The sequence below is a fragment of the Chrysemys picta genome, chromosome 4, assembly GCF_011386835.1.
Source record: "Chrysemys picta bellii isolate R12L10 chromosome 4, ASM1138683v2, whole genome shotgun sequence".
NCBI lineage: Eukaryota > Metazoa > Chordata > Testudines > Emydidae > Chrysemys > Chrysemys picta.
In genome coordinates this window covers 55,975,915-55,995,207 of record NC_088794.1, presented here as the reverse complement: position 1 = coordinate 55,995,207, position 19,293 = coordinate 55,975,915, and the positions used below count along the sequence as shown (strand labels likewise).

General features: G+C 56.8%; 1 protein-coding gene across 2 annotated transcripts; it reads right to left on the bottom strand.

Annotated features, from left to right (window-relative positions):
* Nucleotides 1-674: 674 nt before the first annotated feature.
* Nucleotides 675-18,991, bottom strand: PTPN7 (protein tyrosine phosphatase non-receptor type 7). 2 transcript variants are annotated; one of them, XM_005309951.4, is made up of 11 exons: nucleotides 18,832-18,971; nucleotides 15,985-16,091; nucleotides 14,325-14,559; nucleotides 13,306-13,489; nucleotides 12,513-12,597; nucleotides 12,087-12,163; nucleotides 7,177-7,314; nucleotides 5,616-5,726; nucleotides 4,038-4,195; nucleotides 2,937-3,050; nucleotides 675-1,340 (listed from the first exon to the last, which is right to left on the bottom strand). In XM_005309951.4, the coding sequence occupies exons 3-11, from the start codon at nucleotides 14,453-14,455 to the stop codon at nucleotides 1,247-1,249; spliced, it is 1,092 nt and encodes a 363-aa protein (XP_005310008.1). In that variant the 5' UTR covers nucleotides 14,456-14,559; nucleotides 15,985-16,091; nucleotides 18,832-18,971; the 3' UTR covers nucleotides 675-1,246. The 2 variants fall into 2 exon arrangements, with proteins under 2 accessions (XP_005310008.1, XP_023967046.1); XM_024111278.3 differs by lacking the exon at nucleotides 15,985-16,091 and having other exon boundaries at nucleotides 18,832-18,991.
* Nucleotides 18,992-19,293: the final 302 nt, after the last annotated feature.

Genomic DNA, 19,293 nt, shown 5'->3' with positions numbered 1-19,293 from the left:
CCAATCAGTGCCAGTCACGCTTGTGGTTTTGTGCTGTGGAGGGAGACTCCCCAATTGATTTCACATCAGCCGCCGAACAGGCATCAAGTTTTAGTCTCTGACAGTTTGGTCTGGGTCAGGACCTGTGTCCCCAAGAGCATTCCCCAGGTTGTTTCTCTCCCTGCGTAAACTCTCCCGCAGGTCCCCTGAGATTAACACCGCCAGATGCGCGGCACTTTGGGGGTGCAGAAGCCACAGAGCTACCCCTTTTCCCCCTCTGCAAAAGCCCTGAGGCACCTCATGGGAGTGGGAATCTCTGGGAGTAACCTGCACAGTCCCTTGCCTATGGGAATTAGCAAGGGAGGTGGTGAGAGATTACTTGAGTGCCCAAGCACTATACTGGTGAATCCCTTCCTTTCTGGCTCCCCCACTACGTGGCATTCATTTCCCTAGTACCTTGCTGCAAATTCCCCAGGTTCGAACGCATGAAGCGGAGGCCAGGTGAGCCCAGTAATGCTCACTCCCACCCCCTCTGTCAGCAGCTCACCTACGTGACCAGCCACACACACTGAACAGTAAATAGTCGAAGTGAGCCATTAGCAAAGACCCTGGCACTCAAATTTGTTCACATCAACTCTGCAAGCCGTTCCAAAGAGCGAAGTCACTCCTGTGAATCAACGTTTACTCACAAAGGATTGACAAACAGAATCAAGAGTGCTATTTATTTGCAATGTAATGTAACCAGCTCCAGTCCGCACTTGATGTAACTGGTTGGAGAGTTCAAATGCAAACCATGCTCCAGCTCCTAGCATATATCCAGTTCCTTAGCACAGTTTGCTGGTTGAGTCGGGGCTAGAATGCCACAGGTTTAGAAAGCAAAAGCCCGTTTCCGTCAGTGAAATTGGCATCATGCTCATAGCAAATGGCACCAACAAAACCCCACCGGAATCCCTCTTATTGTTCAAATCTGCCCACAAACCAACCTGTGCTAGCAATGCATCGCTGTGTGTTGGGACACTTCTAAGCAGCTCTAGTTAATTACCCCAATTACAAGATGCCAGGAGGTAATTAGCATGAGTCAGGGCGGGTTTGCCACGGCCATTCAAGGGTGCCACAGTTCCTCTCATGCTGCCAGGGTGGCATGATGTGAGCAGAAAGGAGCCAGGGCTAGCTGGAGCCCTTTCCTGGTAGCTCTACTGTCGGCTCAGGTGCTGGAGACTTCAGAGTGCCCCGGGGAAAGTCAGAGCCCAGCAGACGGCTGGGATTATTATGGGCCTGTCGTCTCGGGGAGCTGCGAAGCATACACAGCCAGCGTGTGATGGAGGAATTGGTACTGTTCACTGGTCTGAATCATTCCACCTCTGGAAGAAGAAAAGATGGTCTGTGGTAAGGTTTAATTAAACTGCAGCCACCTGATCGATTAATTCCTTGGAGAACTCTCAGCTGCATGGGCATTCCAGCCCTGCCTGCTATTCCCAAATAACTACAGTGAAATGCAACCTCGCTGACCTGGAATTCTCTAAGCAGTATTGGGGATTTGGAAGCCTTAGCAGGTGGTTCCCAGCCTGGATTAAAGGACAGAGTCTGCTGATTTTCAATTGGTGCAAATGTGGAGTAACTCCACTGAAGTCAGGATCCCCCTGTTGTAACTGGGATCAGCATCTGGCTCTACTCCAGATTCTTACTGGAACAAATAAATGCTGCTTCAGCATCTAAGTGTGGATAGCAGTGTTCAGACATGGGATTTGAATGCTCTGTTTGGCGGCCACATATGAAAAATAAACTCACAGCCTTGAAGCCTTGATACCTAGAACTGGACCATAAGGATAGGATCGGACCTTCCAGCATGTGGGGTCAGAATTCAAGCGAAATTCATTCAGATTGCGGGGAGCTAGAGCAGACTGAATCTCTGCTATCCCTGGATGCAATGTATCCCGGGAAAGCCGGCAAGGCATGTGGGGCCCTCCCAATGGACAAGCCCTGGGAGGATGGTGAAAAGGATTGCACTAGACCCTCCTGAAAGGGGATCCTCTGCGGTTTTGTGTAAATAAGTGAGCATCTCTTTGTAGAGCTCTAAAGCAGCCACTTGAGGACAACCTCACATCTTGAAGTCCCTAAGATCCATTGGCCCTGACTGTGGGAGCCAAAATAGCTTATTGTCTGGCTTGTGGCAAGGGCTGCTCTGAGCTCTGTCTCACAGAGGCCATCCCACATGTAGAACACCAGGGTGGGCGGGGTGAAATGACAAGGATCTGCTGACGTGTTGGGGGCTGTGCTTTGGAGACAATTCCCTGTGCCTTGAGGATGATTATATGGCTTGAGGCAGGTCAGATCCATTAGTGGAACATCCTGCTTAATGCAGGGTGGGCAGTTTGGATGAGATTTTCAGGTGCTCTGCGCTCACAGTTGGAGTCAGGTTTTCCATACGCCCCAGGTTGTTCTGCAAACCTGGCCAGGTATTTTGATGCCCCAAAGGGTGCTGGGTTCTTTTGAAAGCCTGGCCCGTAATGTGGTCCCAATGACACTGGGTCTGGCTACCTCAGTAGGAAAGTCAATGGAAAGTGGTTTTCATTTGAGACCAGGCTTGGCGCTTGCAGGACCCGGCGAGACACCGACTGGAATGAATCACTCTGTTTTCAACCCTGTCGCTTCCTTCCTGGCCAGCAGGGCAGCGGATCCAAAGACAGCCTCACTGTGCAGGAGGGTGAGCACCGTTCTCTTCCTGTTCTCCTGCAGTGTTTGTATACAACCAACCCATCCCACTTCGCTACTCTGAATCCTTCTCTGTTTCTCTCACCGACCCCCTTAATGCGAGGGCAATCCCCCCACCAGCTCCTGCTTCTTTCCATCTACAGCTAGCTCCTGAGTGCTTTGGGACCACCAAGAGCTTCCTCCCAGCTCTGCCCAACTCCTCATGCCTAGGTGGCCCGGGCCCCTTGCTGTCACTCTGCACGTACCTGTCTATGCGGAGCTGGCACACTATCCCCAGGATATCCACCTCTCCTTTGGCCTTCAGCTGTTGGCATCCAATCCTGGTAGCAATAAAGCAGCCCGTCCGACCAATCCCTGCACTGAATGGGACACAGAAGGCAGATCAAACTGAAGCTGGGTGGATGATACAGGACACTGGAAAGCTCCATGGACAGCGCACAAAGCCTTTTGTCTCCAGCTCCCTCCTGACCTGGGTCGGTCATGTCTGTGGATTGATCAGCTGCCTGAGGCTAGTTCCTTATGGTCCTTGCTTTTGTCCACATCACAACTGGGTCCCTTGTCTCCAGGATCAGCTATCTGTCTCGCTTAGGTTTATAGCCCCCCCATCACTGCAGTATTTGAGCCCCTCACAATCTCAGACACCTGGGAGGCAGGGCAGTGCTTTTACCCTCAAGGTACCAGTGGAGAACCAAGACACAGGGAGGCTGTGGCCCAGATTTCCACTGATGTCAATGGAAGTTAGGCCCTGAGCCGAAGTGACTGACCTAAGGTCACACTGGGAGTCTGTAGCAGAGCTGGGACTCAAACCTGGGTCTCCCAATTCCCAGGCCATCCTCCCACCCCAAGAGGCCAGCTGATGAATTGGTCATGGAGCCTGAAGGGCCAAAGGCTGACTAGGTCAGCGGGACACCTTCCACCAGCCCAGGATTCGCTTGTCAGTAACGTGGCGAGTCAGTGAGCAGGCGTGGAAGCTCTGTGGGGAGGTCACTTGCCTAGGGAGGGATTCATGGGGAAACCAGCAGGATAGCTCAGCCCCAGAAGTGTGTGCATGGCACTCAGCCCATTGCACGAGCCTCAATTCCCAGAGTCCTGCCGTGAAGCCAACCCGCTGCACCCAGGATGAAGGGAGCAGAAGAGACTCCCAACCAGCGTTCACACCCGCGGGTGCAGCGAGGAGAACAAGGGAAAGAGGGCGGGTTCCTGCCGCATGCTCCTCCTCTACAAGTGGCTCGGCCGAGTGGCCAAAGGTCCCCTCCCAACCTCTGCCAGCCCACCCCACTGTTCATTCAGGCGGAAGCAGACTCCACACTCCTCCTCCCACCCTAAGGTGCAGGGAAGGCTCTAACCTGCAGTGAACGACCACGGGCCCCGTGCTGGGTGCAGCCTGCAGGATCTGCTCCACCTCCGACACCAGGTGCAGCAGGGGCTTGGCTGACTCGGGGGCCTGCTGGTCGGGCCAGGAGGGGAAGAAGACGTGCTTCACTGGGCGACATTCACCTTCGAGCTTCCCAGCCATCGGAGTGAAAGAGAAACAAGAACATAGGAACATGGTCTGGCCAGGCTGAATCAGACCCCAGGCCCATCCAGGCCAGTGTCCGGGCTCCGACAGTGGCCAGCAACAGCTGCTTCCGAGGAAGGTGCAAGAACCCCAGAGCAGGCAGACATGCGATAACCTGCTCCCATGAAGGTCTCCTCCTGATCTCTAATAGCTAGAGACCGGGTGAAGCCCTGGGCACCAGGCGCTCTCTCAGTTCCAATACTCTTTGTCTGCATTAACTCGCACACTGGATAGTCTCGCTATCCACATAAATGTCCGATCCCTCTTTGACTACGTCCTTGATCTCAATGGCATGCGGATGGATACGGTAAGTACTGCCCTCCTGTTCCCAAAGACAGGGACCCAGACACTGGGGCTAAGGCCAGCATGGTCTGACTATGCAGAGCCAGTGGGTCATCGCCAGCAATGCAGACAGGCAGGTCTTTCCTGAGGCTTCACCCGGCGGGATCCCCAGCCCTTGCCCCCCTCCTTTTGCCCTGACAGGCTATGCACTTGCCAAAGGAAATTCAACCCCAAGGTGTTATGGCCCAAACTCTCCTCTCCATTAAACCGGGGTAAATACACCAACTCCATTTGATTCAATGGCAAAACCCCGGATTGCACCAGGGTCACTGAGAGCAGGGAGTGGTTAGGGGCTGGGGATCCAGAGCTCTCCCATTAACTCTGGCCACTTGTGGGGAGAGGGCTGGTGGGCTGGGAATTAAGGCCAAAGAGGAGCTCTGATGGTGAACTCCTTCTCCAGACAGGGAGAGGAGAGCAGGGCCGGCGCTTCCACTAGATGACCCTAGGCAGTCCCCTAGGGCGGCAGGATTTGGGGGGCGGCATTTTGCCACCCTCAGCGGAAATTCAGCGGCGGAGGGTCCTTCCACTCTGGATCTTCGGCGGAAATTCGGCGGTGGATCCTTCACTCGCTCCGGGACCCGCCGCCAAAGTGCCCCGAAGACACGGAGCGGAAGGACCCCCGCCGCCAAAGACCCCAGGCCCCCTGAATGCTCAGAGGAGGAGCGTTGCTGCCTAGGGCGGCAAAAACCCTCGCGCCGCTCCTGGAGGAGAGACCCCTCCCTTCTGCAGGGATCAAAACCCTCCCCATCCTTCCTGGGATGGATTCTTTTACCCATGTCACTGCTGCTCAATCCCACCCACGCACTCCTCCATCATAGAATATCAGTTGGAAGGGACCTCAGGAGGTCATCTAGTCCCACCCCCTGCCCAAAGCAGGACTAATCCCCAGACAGATTTTTGCCCCAGATCCCTAAATGGCCCCCTCAAGGATTGAGCTCACAATCCTGGGTTTAGCAGGCCAATGCTCAAACCACTGAGCTATCCCTCCCCACTACTGTCCTGGGCTCGGGGGGCTCCGACTCACCTGGAGGGTGAGATCCCGGACTGTGTATTCCGCCTGCTCGCTCACCCCCTGAAGGCGGATGGTGAACGGGCCGTAGGTGGCTTCCTTTTCAGGCCAGTAATGGACGCATTTCTGGAAGTGGAAGGCAGGGATTCACTGTGAGGGAGCGGCCAAAGGCACCCGCTCGGGGTCTGAGCACGGCTGGCACAGTGGCTTACGGGGACAGCAGGGGGCAGTGCTGAGCGTGGGGACACATGATGAACAGGGACATATCACCGTCCCTTCCCCCATCTTCCAGCCTCCTGCGTGTCCCTTCCTGCCCTCAACTCGGGCTCCCCCGACCTCGTAGGTACCAGGCCCAGCAGCAGCCTCTGTGCAGGGCCCCCTGCCTGGCTGTGCTCCCCGCAGGCAGCCACGACTGTGCCATCCCACCTCCTGCCCAAAGAAAGAAGCAGCAAGGTAGGCAGAGGACACCTGGAAATCAGCAGAAGCGGCTGGAGTGGGGCAGGGGCAGAAGCTGGCGAGACGGCGGGGTGGCATCCAGGCTGGTTCGGCCGGAACAGGGCCAAGGTGCTGGAATCAGCAGAACCAGCCAGGACCCGGGGCCGGCTGGGGCGAACAGGCCACTGTCCCCTAGTCAGCATTCACAGTGCCAGCTGCCTCTGACCGTGACTGTGCCGCCCACCCCATCCCTTGGGGCTGGCTAAGAGCTCTTCCCAGAGCCAGGCCCAGGAAGTGCTAGCGGCTCAGCTTGCTGCTAGCCTGCTCCCCCTCCCGCCAGCTGCCCTGAGCCTCCTTATCCCATTAGCTCATCAGCCAGCCAGCTTCCCAAAGAGCCCTTTGCCCAGAGCCCGCGTGACCAGGGTGCAGGGTAGGGTCGGTAAGTGCAGCTCAAACTGTACGGTCACAGGGCTCGAGTCCCCACTCACTCACCCCAGTGTGAGTCAGGAGTAACCCCACTGGGCCCAATCTCCTTCCCTCACTCTGGTGTAAATCAGGAGTAACCCTACTGAGCCCAATCCCCCCCACTCCGGTGTAAATCAGGAGTAACCCCACTGCGCCCAATACCCCCTCACTTATCCCAGTGTAAATAAGGAGTAACCCTACTGGGCCCGATCCCCCCTCACTCCCCCTGGTGTGAGTCATGAGTAACCCCACTGGATCCTAAGCCCCCCTTACTCACCCCATTGTAAATCAGGAGTAACCCCCCTGGGGCTCGATCCCCCCTCACTCACCCTAGAGTAAATCAGGAGTGACCCCACTGGTCCCAATTCCCTCTCACCCCGGTGTAAATCAGGAGTGACCCACTGGGCCCAATTCCCCCTCACCCTGGTGTAAATCAGGAGTGACCCACTGGGGCCAAAGGGGTTATTCCAGTGTACAATGAGAGGAGAGTCGAGCCCCATGTTTGGAAAGCTCCAATTTCACAGCAGTTTTGATTCGTCCTCATTCTGTGTACGGTCTCCTATGTCAGGGGTTAGTTGTAGCCTCCACTGCCACCAGCTCTGGGCGGTGGTTAAATGCCACCCATCTCCCTTGGGTACCATACAGCCAGCAGGGGCGAAGCCAGCCCGGACCGTACCTCTTTGCCTTCCTTGAGCTTGGTGATCATGACGATAAGCGGCACGCCCTCCTGCCACACCATCTGCCAGAAATCCACCACTGTGTTCAGCATGGGCCCCTGCGTGGCGATGTACTCTCGGGCGCACCCTGCATAGCCCTAGGAGGGACAGAGGGGGAGAGAGGGCTAGGTAAGAGCTGCATTATCAGGGACAACAGCCAGGAGTCTCTGGTCTCTCGGCCCATAAGTCACAGCGGGTTGTGGTGGATATGGAAGATTGGTAGTTTTGCTAATTATGCTAACTTAAGCTCTGTAGCAGCACCGTCCTAACCAGCCTCTGCACTGGAGCAGAGAGCTGGCAAAATCATAAGTCCATCAAATGCAACCCAAACAGCTTGCAATGCAGGTGTCTGCGTGGAGCATGCAAAGTCCAATGGATTGAGAGAATAAGCAACGAGGAGGCCCTCGAATGAGCACAGCTACCTACAACAGTGTAAGTAGTAAGGCAAAGAGAGGGACATATTTGGGGTGTCTTTTAAGAATGCCCAATATTAGGCTTGGGCACCCAGGGCAAGAGACGGAGGGGCCCAGCACACTCCGTAGCATGACAATGACTGAAGCTGCATTATTACATATAAAAGCATCTCGCGGCCCGCTAGGGGCTTATCCTGAACAAGCCATGAACCAAGTCTGGGAACCCCTGCTCTAAAGTCTGGTCTACACTTAAAAGTTAGTTCAACATAGCTATAGTGCTCCAGGGTGTGAAACATTACATTTCTGAGCTCCAGAGTTAAGCTGACCTAACCCCAGGTGTAGACACAGCTGGTGTTGACAGATGAATTCTTCCATCAACCTAGCTACTGCTGCTCAGGGAGGTGAATTACCTACATCAATGGAAAAACCTTTCCATGACTGTAGGAAGTGTGCTACATTACGATGCTACAGAGGCACAGCTGCGGCCCTGTTGTTGTGCTGGTGGAGCCATAGTGTAGACATGGCCTAACTATTAGGGACCATGAAGAGACCTAATGCAGAGGGGATGCAGATTATCCCACATCTGTTACTACAGGGTTCTTACACCTACCTATCTCCTAGAACTGGAAGGGACCCTGAAAGGTCATCGAGTCCCGCCCCTGCCTTCACTAGCAGGACCAAGTACTGATTTTGCCCCAGATTTTACCTCTGAAGCATCTGGTGCTGGCCACTATCTGAGACAGATTACTGGACTAGCTCGACCTTGGCTCTGATCTAGTCTGGCTGTTCCTATGTTCTTATCACATGAAGATAATATTTTTTACCCAGGTGGGTGGTGCAGTAATTGATTAACATTTGTCATTTGATTAGCTCTTTCAAGAAGAAAAATCCAGTGTTGTCAACTCTCACAATTTTATCACGAGTCTCATAATATTCAATGTCTTTTCTCCAGCTCCTGGAGTCATCAAAATCTCAGTTTTAATTTGTTTAAAAAGTAGTAGTAAATTTCCAGCCCTCATGATTATGTGGGAAATCCAGAAAATATGACCCAAGTGTAACCTAAACACTCAAACCAGACAGCAAACCACACTTTTTAAAAAATCTCATGGTTTTTAAGCCAATAACTATTTTTTGGGCCCCATTGTTTCTGAATGCATGAGGCTGGCAGTGCTGAGAGCCTTATTCAAGTGCTAGGTGTTATTACTGCAGAATGCTAAATTGCCAGGGGCTGTTTTGTCAGAGAAGTGTAGAGAATTCGTCTTTTAGGGGACAGAGGTTGGCAGCTCACAGGAGACACACAGCAAAGGTCTCCGGGGTCTGGCCAAGGTGAGTTCTTATCCCCACCAGCTACTCACTGCAGAAAGTTTTCACAGTGAAACCTTATCTGGAAATAGGCTCATTTCCATGTGGGGGTTGATGTGTCATCAAATGTGTTGGAGAGATCTTTAAAATAGATCATGCCCTGCCAGGTATTCAAATATGACACAAATTAGCCAGTTCCCTGCTGTGTTACAGCTATTTTTATATAGTGGCATAAGCTGAAACTATGTACAGTGGGTTTTGTGAAACACTGAAATCAGATATGGAAATGTGTGTGTGTGTGTCCATTTGTGTGTGTGCACAAGGGCAGAATCCAGATATCGAAATATGTGTAAGTGTTCAAGGGGAGGGTATGCACAAGGGCAGTGTGTGCGTGTGTGTGTGTGCGCACCGTGTATGGGTAGGGCGGTGATCTCACACTTGTATGGCATGACCGCTGTGTACCTGTGACGTGATGCATTTTCACACGCAATGCAGTGTTACACTGGGTCCAGGCCTGACTGTTGGACTGCCCCATCAAACGCCCCTTGAGACCTTAACCGTCTGCTGCCTGTGTTCAGACAGCTGCATAAATGAGGCTTGTAACCTTACAAGAGACTCAGGTTTGGTGCCTGTGGCCTAGCCACAAGACTGGGAGTCAGGAGTCCTCTAAGCTAAGCTTGACTCTGGCACTGACATACTCTATGACCCTTGGGCAAGTGACCTAACTGTTCTGTGCCTCAGTTTACCCATCCGGCCCACATGGTTGATGACACTGATTTAGTATTTGTGAAGCTCTGGGAAGAGGAGACCTGCTAAGTGTCATTATTCCAATCCCTCTCTCACTCGGTAGCAAATCCATTCAGATTCACCCAGGAAATGGGTTCCTGAAGCTCCCTGTGCAGGGTTGGGGATGCTGTGAACTGAGCATGCACCTTGTTGAGGTGCTAATTAAACCCTTGCCCTGCTTTCTCTTGGCCCCCCAAGTTAACTGATCCTGGTGTGTTTCAGTGGGGATCACAAACTGACCCTTACTCCCCCCCTGCAAGTCCCTGTTCCGCTGTTCGTTGCTTTCAAATGTTGGCTCCTATGGAAAATGTTTCACAACCCTGTAAACGCTGGTGAGTGGAGGGTGCAATACTTCCTCTGGCCACCAGGGGGCACCGCCACTAAATCAGTCTAAAATTGCACTGCACAGAGGGTGTTTCTGCATTAGTGTTTCCTCTTGTAAAGTTCTGATGCATTTTTCCCCATTTATGTTCCCCAAGGTACAATAATGCGCTGTGTGTCTGTTGGGTAGGAGACTCCATCTGCTGAACCTCCCTTTGGGAGCAGAGTTCTAGAGAGAGACATTGCTCCCAGCCAGCAAACACACCTCCCTGCTTCCCGGATCCCACTTCTGACACCACTTGGCATTGGCTGAGCTGGTAGTTCTGGGGACCTAATCCCTGGGAAGTGGGTGGAGACCCATCAACTCGTGTCACTCAGGCCAATAAGCACATCAGTCACTGCCTAGCTGGGCTGGATCAAACAGGTGAAATAAAAGAATTCCTACTTGACACCCACTTCTCTGAGTCCTCCCCCCCACACCCAATGAAAATTCCCCACCTCATTCCTGGAGCACGTCAGACCAAAGGGTCACCACCTCAAAAGGGCTGGGATTCCCCCATTAATAATAATACACAGCTCTTCTCTAGCACTTATTATCAGTAAATCTCAAATCACTTTACAAAGGAGGTCAGTAGCATGATCTCCATTTTACAAATGGGGAAACTGAGGCACAGAGCAAGAGGAAGGTTAGCTTCACAAAGGTGCATTGCAATGCCTTAACGTCTAGGCGCCTGCTGCCCAGGGGAAGTCTCAGCCCCGAGCCAGGTGCCCAGGCCAGCCCTTTCCTGCAACCCCCCACCCAACCACAAAGAGAGAGCCTCCCTCCACTCCACTGTAGGTAAGAGCCTGGTAGATGGGGCCCTCACCTGGGATGTGGGAGAGCTGGGCTGGGCAGGAGCCCCGCTGGCAAGCTAGGCAAGGGAATGCCTCACTTGAGAGTCCTGTCTCAGTGCTCTGAGCTGCTCGGCAGCATCAGGACAGAGCCATGCCTGCATGCACCACCTGGCGGAAGCAGGTGCCTACAAGGTTAGGCAGCAGCAGCACCTGAATGTTGGACTTAGGTGCCTAAATCCTTTTGTGAACCTAACCCAAAGTGACCAGCCCCAGCAGCACAGCCTGGAATAGAATCCAGGGTCTCCTGAGGGCCAGTCTAGTGCTCTAACCACTAGATCACGCTACCTCTGCTGCAAGCCAGAGTGGGGAAACGGTGTCTGGCTAAACCCGTCTGCCTTGTAGACTCAGGGCAGCTGACAGCTCAGTGTCATAGTGTCCCCAAGGGATGGGGGTGGGGCCCCGTTCACTCCCCCCGGGATCCCTGTCATCTAAAAATCATGAGTCAGGTGCCCCACCCCATGAAACTGGCTTGCAAAGGAAAACAGCAAGCACCAGGCAGGTTCTTTGGCTCCTCTCCAGGGTTAGCAGCCTCTAGGGTCGCCTTTTCTAGCTCTGCTCTGCAGCCACAGAAGCTAGGAAGGGTTTTTAAGTGAACACTGAGATTGCCACACAATCCCAGGCTCCCGGGAGCTGGGGCTTCCCGACGCCCCGAACATCACGAGAGTTGGCAGCCCTGCAGGCAGACTCTGGCTGGCTGCCTGTAGCCGTCTGGAGGCCGTGCAGATGGCTCAAGGTCCGATGCAAGGAGCATGCGTGATCCCACGGGCCGCGTGGCACTGGCCTGAGTGATCTACAGCAAAGGGTCCTGTGCATAGGCTTGCAGCAGGGATTGGGGTGAGCCAGCCGGAGCACGATACTGGAAGGAATGGGAGTGAAATGGCTGCAGCTCTCTCCCCAGGTCTGCCGCTGTGTGACCGTGGATGCAAAGCACCCAGCAGAGATTTCACTGCCAGCAGCCAGCAGCCAGCACCCCCTGGCACACAGGTCTAAACTGACTCAGGGGACGCCACGTCCTGCCCGCTTAAATGCTCGGCCAGGTCTCCTCGCCCAGCCCTGCAGATCAGATCAGCTGGGTTCCCAGGCCCAGGGCTGTGGGCATGTGGAGAGCTCCAGCTCCTGTGGCTCTGCGGGTCTCAGGATGGGCAGACACTCACCTGGATGTAGTTGGCATTGATGTAGTCCTGCTCCTCCTGGCTGCCGGCTTTCCTGAGGCAGACGCGGCTGTGGGGATCTAGGAGACGGAAACGAGATTAGCCCCGGAGCAGTGGAGCCCGCAAGGCAGGACCGACCTCGGCCCGGCCTCCCCTCCCTTGCAAACACGCTCAGTCCCAGGCCCTCACGCCAAGGGGCAAAATCCATCGAGGAACCCGCACGTATGCACAGAGCTCAGTGACCATGGGCTGAACATTGCTCGCCGGGCATCTAGGAGAAACAGGGGGCAGCTGGGCTGAAACCCAGGGATGCTCGTTAGGGTGCACCCCTCACTGTCCCTGGACACACGCTCCCAAGCAGAACCTTCTCCAGACGCCCCCGGGCCCTAGCTTACCCCCACACACACAGCAGGAGGGAGCGGCACGTACTCGGGAGGATGGTTTTGTATCTGTCCTTGGAGGCCCGTCCGGGGATGTCCAGCTCCTCCGGGTTGACAAAGTTCGGGGGGATTTTCTGCGAAGGGGAAGGAGATGGCTGCTGAAATCCCTTCGACACCGCTCTGGCTGGGCCAGGCTCGGAGAGACGCCTGCTGCCCCCCAGGACTCTGCCAGCGCGACTGGGTTCTGGCGGGACCCATTTTCCGGCCCCTCCTGACACGTTTGTGAGAAGGGCCTGTTGGCAGCATTTGTTCCTGACCAGGCTACGGAAGGGCCCTTCCTAGCCAATGCCCGGGGCACCTGAGCATAAGCCTTGGGCACCATGCCTGCTCCCACTGCCCCAGGGATGGAGACCCCCGGCACAACCCGCCTGGAATGGGCAGGTAATGAGAGCAGAGACAAACATCCCAGGGGGCAGAGAACACTTCCTGCACATACTAATGATCCAGATTCCCAGCTGAGGAGAGCTGCGCCCCACCAGCACCGGGCCTGCTTCCCCTGTGGGGTCGGATAGCAGCTCTGCCAGCGTAGCCCACTCTGCGAGGGCCGTGCCCCAGAGAACCCCAAGCTCAGTCCCCTAGATCATTCTGCAGAGGGGGGGATGCCCAGTCAGTCCCGGCCACGGATTGGGTAGAGCTAGTGCCCTCCCCTGTGAGGTACTGAACACCAGGCTGACGGGTATGCCCTCGGGAAGGCTGGTGGGAGGGGAGCGGCCTGACTGTGGGCAGGGGGGCACCCTGATGAGACTGGGAGGGGTGGGCGAAGGGCAGAGCCAGCGTCTCACTGAGAACTCCTCCTGAAGCTGTGCCAGATTCCTGGCTCGCTGCTGCAGCTCCACACCAGTCAGGACGTGGCTGGATGTCCTGAGGAACCGCAGTGTGATGTCCCGGGGGGTGCAGACTGAGCGGATCGGCTCCACACTCGCCAGCGAGCTCATGTCCAGCACCAGAGACACATTGGAGCCTCTCCTGCAAGGCAGAGCGGCTTGTTGAGATGAAGCTGTGCGCTCCCCCTTTCCTCCCTGCCTGGCCCCCAGGCAGAGTCAATAGGGATGAGAGTGCAAGTCTGGGCAGGCATAGCTCTGCAGAAGACACTGTGCCGGGTGGGGCTGTGGGGCTCTAATGGCAGGATGCCATGGGGGCAGAGCAGGGTCCCTGAGGATATGTGAGGGGAGGTGCTGCCCAGGCTCTGGGGTGGGGGGGCAGGAAGAGCACTTTACCGCCATCTTGGACCCACATGTGACTCTCCAAGGCCCTGGATTAGGGTCAGGCAATTCACCTGCAAACCCAGCCTGGAGCAGCCCCAGCCCGACTGGCCCCCAGCAGCTCCTGCTCCAGGCCCTGCAGCCCCCTAGCAGCTGACTGGGCACCCAGCGCACATAAGAGCCAGGTTGCTGTTGCTTTGGGTATAAAACGGGTCCAATGAGCGTTCTCAAACCATGGCCACGCAGGAGCTGTGGTGGGTGCAGACGGCAGTTCCCCACCCCTCCTGCAGGCTGGCACCAGCTCCCCGCAGCCCTGGGGCTTGGGCGTTGGATCCCCAAGGATGCAACTTCTCTCCCCATCCTGAGCCCAGCTGGGACGCATTCGCTGGGGGTCCCTAGGCCTGACTGGGGGCTTAATCCAGGGCCTGTCTCCCTCGGGGGCCGGCTGGCAGCTCAGAGCAGCAAGCGGCCTAGAGCCTGCTGTCTCCTCTCTCCGACGCTGCCTGCTGACGCTCTGCCAAGGCGGCTCAGTGCACTGCTCAGAGCCCTCTACCCCGGACGTGGCCTGTAAGGCCCATCAGTGCCTGGCTGCTGCTCACCTCTCCTGCAGCCGCACATGTTTCTTAGCAGAGGGACCGGGCGTGCCGACCTTGTCCATCGCTGCCCGGGCTGCCCGGCCTGGCAGACTGGCGCTATGAACTCCAGAGCATGCCGAGCAGTCCTGGACCATGCTGTGTCAGCAGCGGAGCCCTCACACTGAGGCACAGAGGGTGCAAACGGGTCCCAGCGGGCCAAGGCTCAGAAAGGATCAATGAGCCATCGGGGGAAAGGCGTCTGGAAAACACAAAACACCCACTCAGCTGCCAGCAGGGGCGCAGCAAGGCCCACTGCTCCTCTCTGGGGCTGGCCAGCGCAACCTGGATAGCCAGCGAGCAAGTGGCCCAGCGTCGGCCCAGTCAACAGAGCAGAGCATCTCAGCCCACAGCACTCCTGGCAATCAGGCCTATGAGGTGGAGCTGGACTCCCAGGAACGGGCCCCAAACTCAGGTGAAAACTCTTGCCTAGGTCCTTTGGCTGGTTCCTGCTAGCAGGGCCGGCTTTAGGCACCGCGGGGCCCGATTCGAAGGAGCTGCCGCCGAAGTCCCACCACTGTCTTCGGCGGCAGCTCAATCGCTGCCACGGAGGAAGGACCCTCCGCTGAAATGCCGCCAAAGACAGCGGCAATGATTGAGCTGACGACGACGACAGTGCCGGTACTTCAGCGGCAGCTCAATCGGCTGCCGGTGCCTTTGGCGGCACTTCGGCGGAGGGACCTTCCTCAGCGGCAGCAATTGAGCTGCCACCGAAGACAGTGGCGGGACTTCGGCGGCAGCTCCTTTGGGACGTTGCGGGGGCCTCTTAGGGGCATGGGGCCCGATTCTGGGGAATCGGCTGAATCGCCCTAAAGCCATCCCTGCCTGCTAGTGCAGATCTGTAACTCCAGAGTGCGAGGGGGTGGACATGGTGCTGGCACAGCCCAGCTGCAGCCTCTGACCTGGGGGGCACGGTGCCGGTGCCGGCATGGCCCCGCTGCAGCTGCTGCCCCAGGTGTCCCGGCTTCTGCAAGGCGCCACAGCAGCCTTTCCACCCCGATGCTCCCGATGCCGCTTATGATTGCCCCTCCTGGCAGAACCATGCGTCGTTCCTGCCTCTACACCACCCCCAAATCCTGCTGCAGAGCTAGCCAGAGAGTGACGCTCCTTGCTGCCCTACGCCTTCACCCCACAGTGCCCCACGGCACGGGCTGCCGTATCCCTTCGCAGACCCCTGCCCCTTCCCACGGCCAGGCCTTCCCTCCTCCCTCTGCAGTCACTTACGGCTCGGGCTAGTCCCACGCTCCCCGCTCAGCCTTTGGCAATGATTTGTCTGCCCCTTTGTATCACTTGCCTAGTGACCTCCCCCTCCACCCCCACCGGGCCAGCTCCTCCACTGGGGTAAGTCGCTGTCGCTCCGGCCAGGCCAACAGAGCTGAACGAGTGACCCCAGCTGGGGATCGGGGCCCATTGGCTCCGGGCTCTCTGTGGAGCTGCAGGAGGGACAATGCGAGCGGGAGCCAGGGGCAGTGCCAGCTTCCCTGCCCTCTGCCATCAGGAGGGAGGGGAAGGAGAAGCGTACAGGGGGTGGAACGGACCGGGGTAGGGGGAAGAGGGGTAAAGACAATGGGGAGGAATACGGCTGTAAGCAAGCAGCGAGAGCAACCGTTCCCTGGCACTCTGCTACCTGAGCAATGGGCAGGGCTGGCGCTGCTTCTCTGCCCCAGGCAGCACAGCCCTATGGGCCAGGCTCTCCAGTGCCACGGGGATCCATCCTCTGCTGACACGGGAGCTCTGAGGAGAGAGGGCACCGGCTCAGAGAGATTCCCCACCCCCTCCACACCACTGCCCCCGCACCAACCGTTGGAGGAAGCTGGCTTAACCATGCAGTTGAGCAAGACGGCATGCCGCCAAGGCTGATTGGCTGGGGCAGCGGGGCGCAACTGGCAAGGCTGCTGGCAGCGGAGGGTCCAGCCTTGGAGAGCACGGGCTCACCCCAGCTGCCCAGCTTCTGGGAGGGTTGAGACTTGGGGGGCTGGCACCAGAGGGCGAACGCAGGGAAAGCGGGCAGGGAGTGGGGATGTGAGACAGCGGGCCAGCAGGCGGGAAAGGGCCAAGGAGATGGGTCCTCCCCTGCTTCCTTGCCTTGGTGCATGGGAAATTGCACCGCTTTAACTCAGGCCTGCTCTGCACCCAGGTTTTAGCCATGTCAACTAGGGGAGGGATTTGTTAGTTACACCGATAGCACCAGACACCATTACATTGGGATAAAGGCGCCTTATTCCCCTTCTTGTACGGAATAAGCGATCCCGGTGTAAACCCCTTTACACCAGGACAAATCCCTTTGTACGGGCACAGCTGCCCCCACCCTTTCATTAAACTGGGAGAGCGACAGCAGGATGTTTGTGTGTGTGGACAAGGTCACCAATTGGCTTTTAAACCAAGACACTTCAGTTGATGCAACCCCCTGCGTGGGCTCCAATTTCAGTTTAAAAGCAGCTTGTTTGGGTTTAGATTAAACCTGCTTGCAGCTGACCTAAGCTAGACTGAAATCAGCCTACTGGAAACCCCACATCTGAGCATCTGTGCAGCCTTTGACGCCGGTTTCACTATTGTCTCTAAAGCCACACCTATAATTAAGCAAAAACAACGAGGAGTCCTTGTGGCACCTTAGAGACTAACAAATTTATTTGGGCATAAGCTTATTCTCTAAGGTGCCACAAGGACTCCTCGTTGTTTTTGCTACCACTCTGATACCTATAATTAAGGTGTCAGTAGAGTAACTTCTATGGCCCCAAAAGAGACACTCCAGACTTCCTCTAAGGGGAGCGAGAGGGGAAACTTGCATGAAAGCAGAGTGATGTTCTCCTGTGGACAACCTTCCTTCTTTCCGCCATTTTGATGGAGAGAATCAAGCGGGCTCTGGCGCGCGCTCTCGGGCCCTGGCTAAGGGAAAGCTGCAGCAGCTGAACTTAAATCAGGTTTTAGGCCGGTTTTGTTAGAACGGTGCGCTAGGCTGTGTGGACAGGCTTATTCCACATTAACTAGGCTTAGGTTAACGGAGGTTCCTCCGAGTGGGAAGAGGTTGAAACCAAACTGCAAGCCGCTGTTCTTAGCCTGAAATCTGAGCGTCCACACAGGGGTTAAACCTTAAACTAACCTGGTTGGAGAGAGCCCTAAGCTAGCCTGGTACAGCTTTCCTGTGCAGACAGGGACGTGTCACTCTGCTACAGTCTGCTGGGTTCGGGGACTAGCCAGCCCCAGGCTGGGGCCTGCCTATCAACCTCACATGATCCGAAATACCGAGGAGCCAGCAATGGGGAATTGTGAGGGAGAGAGGTGGAGTCTGGAACAGAGATTGAGGGGCTAGGATGGGAGGTGGGGGGTCTATATTTCTCCTTCTCCATCCAATTCCCATGGGTCCTGCAGCACCTCCTGGCTCTCATGGGGGGTGTCCAGAAGCCCTACTCATCTGGGCCTGGGCACAGCCTCGTCATGGGCTCAGATCCTCCTTTGGAACCAGTCCCAGTTTCAGCATAACTAGAAAGCTAGTCTAGATCTGCCCCACGATCCCCAAGCCCAAGCCTCACTATGAGCCTCTCCCCCGGGCACTCCGCTCTTGGCATTAAAGATGAAGTCAAGACCAGGCTGGCGGGGCTAGGCCTTGGGACCTCCCCACAGCAAGGGGGCCTAGAGGGCAGGACAGCCCAGAGGGATGGGGTTTGAGCAGGCTGTGTCCAAAAGTGTGGGGATGAGGCACTGCACACGGGCAGCTGGGGACGATGGGCCAAGTCGAATCCAGATCCTAACAGTGCCCAGGGTTCATGGGGCTATGGCTGGGACACATCTGTTGTGGAGGGGGCCAGGGTCGCTGTACCACTTCCCTGTGGCTCACCATGCTGTGGAGGAATGTGGCACCCAGCTTGCCAGGTTTATACCCGGCTCCATGCCAGGGGGTCCGTGCCTGGCTGACTGGCCCCAGGGAGACGGGAGGAGTTCCCCTGGAAACCCCACCGTCCCTGCGTGACAGGCCTGAGGTGCACCTGTTTGGGCTAAGGGAGGGAGGGGCTGAGTTCTGGTCTTCCCCGCTCCTCCCGCCAAGACCTGTGTGGGGAACCCCACTGGCAGGCCGGGGCAGGTGTCCCCAGAAGAGTCCAGCCTTGGAGTGTGATCACTGGGTAAAGGGCACCAGCCTTCTAATGCTAATGCAGCCCCTCGGCCATCTCCAGACACACCTAGTTAGGAGCACCCGGCCGGTGCCACGCACGGTGAACCTGGGCGCCATGTCGGGACAGGCCCCACCATAGCCTCTGCCTGGCGCTGCAGTCCAGGTCCTAATCCTGTGCCCATCCCCATGGTATCTGTGCTGCCCTGCTCCTCAGGAAGCCATCAAGGCACAGACCCGCCCTACACATCATCTCTGCCCACAGCTGCAGCCCAGGGGTGCCCGGGACCTGCTGCCCACCCGACCCCAGCTCGGGGCCCTGGCTGCCCCATCGCTGCAGGCTAGTTCAGGATCGCGCCGGGTGCTTACCTGGGGCCCTGAGCGGGCCGGCCCCGCGGCTCCTCAGCACTAGGGCTGCGCGTGGTGCATGAGTGGGTCGGGCGCCAGGGTTTGAAAGTGTTCAGGAAACTGCTTATCAAGGAGACTCTGTTGCCTCTGCTGCTTCCTCTCCCCGCTTCTCCCCCCACCCTGCCTGCCGCCCACGCACATACCGGCCACACGCTCCGCAGCTCCGCTCCATCCGGCCTGTGCTAGGCAGGCACACTCCCACCCCTCCCTGGTGAGCTCCCCACGGGGCTCAGGTGGGGCCAGGCCCTGCCCGCCCCTCTGCTGCCCCTGCGGAGCAGGGGTCTGCCTGCCAGGGCAGGACATGCTGCCAGAGCGTAGGGGGCAGCGGGGCTGGCCCTGGGGCTGGCCCATGGGGGGCTGTCGTCCTGCCCAGAATGAGGGTGTTCCAGCACATGGCCGCCCCAATAGACTCGCTGCAGCTGA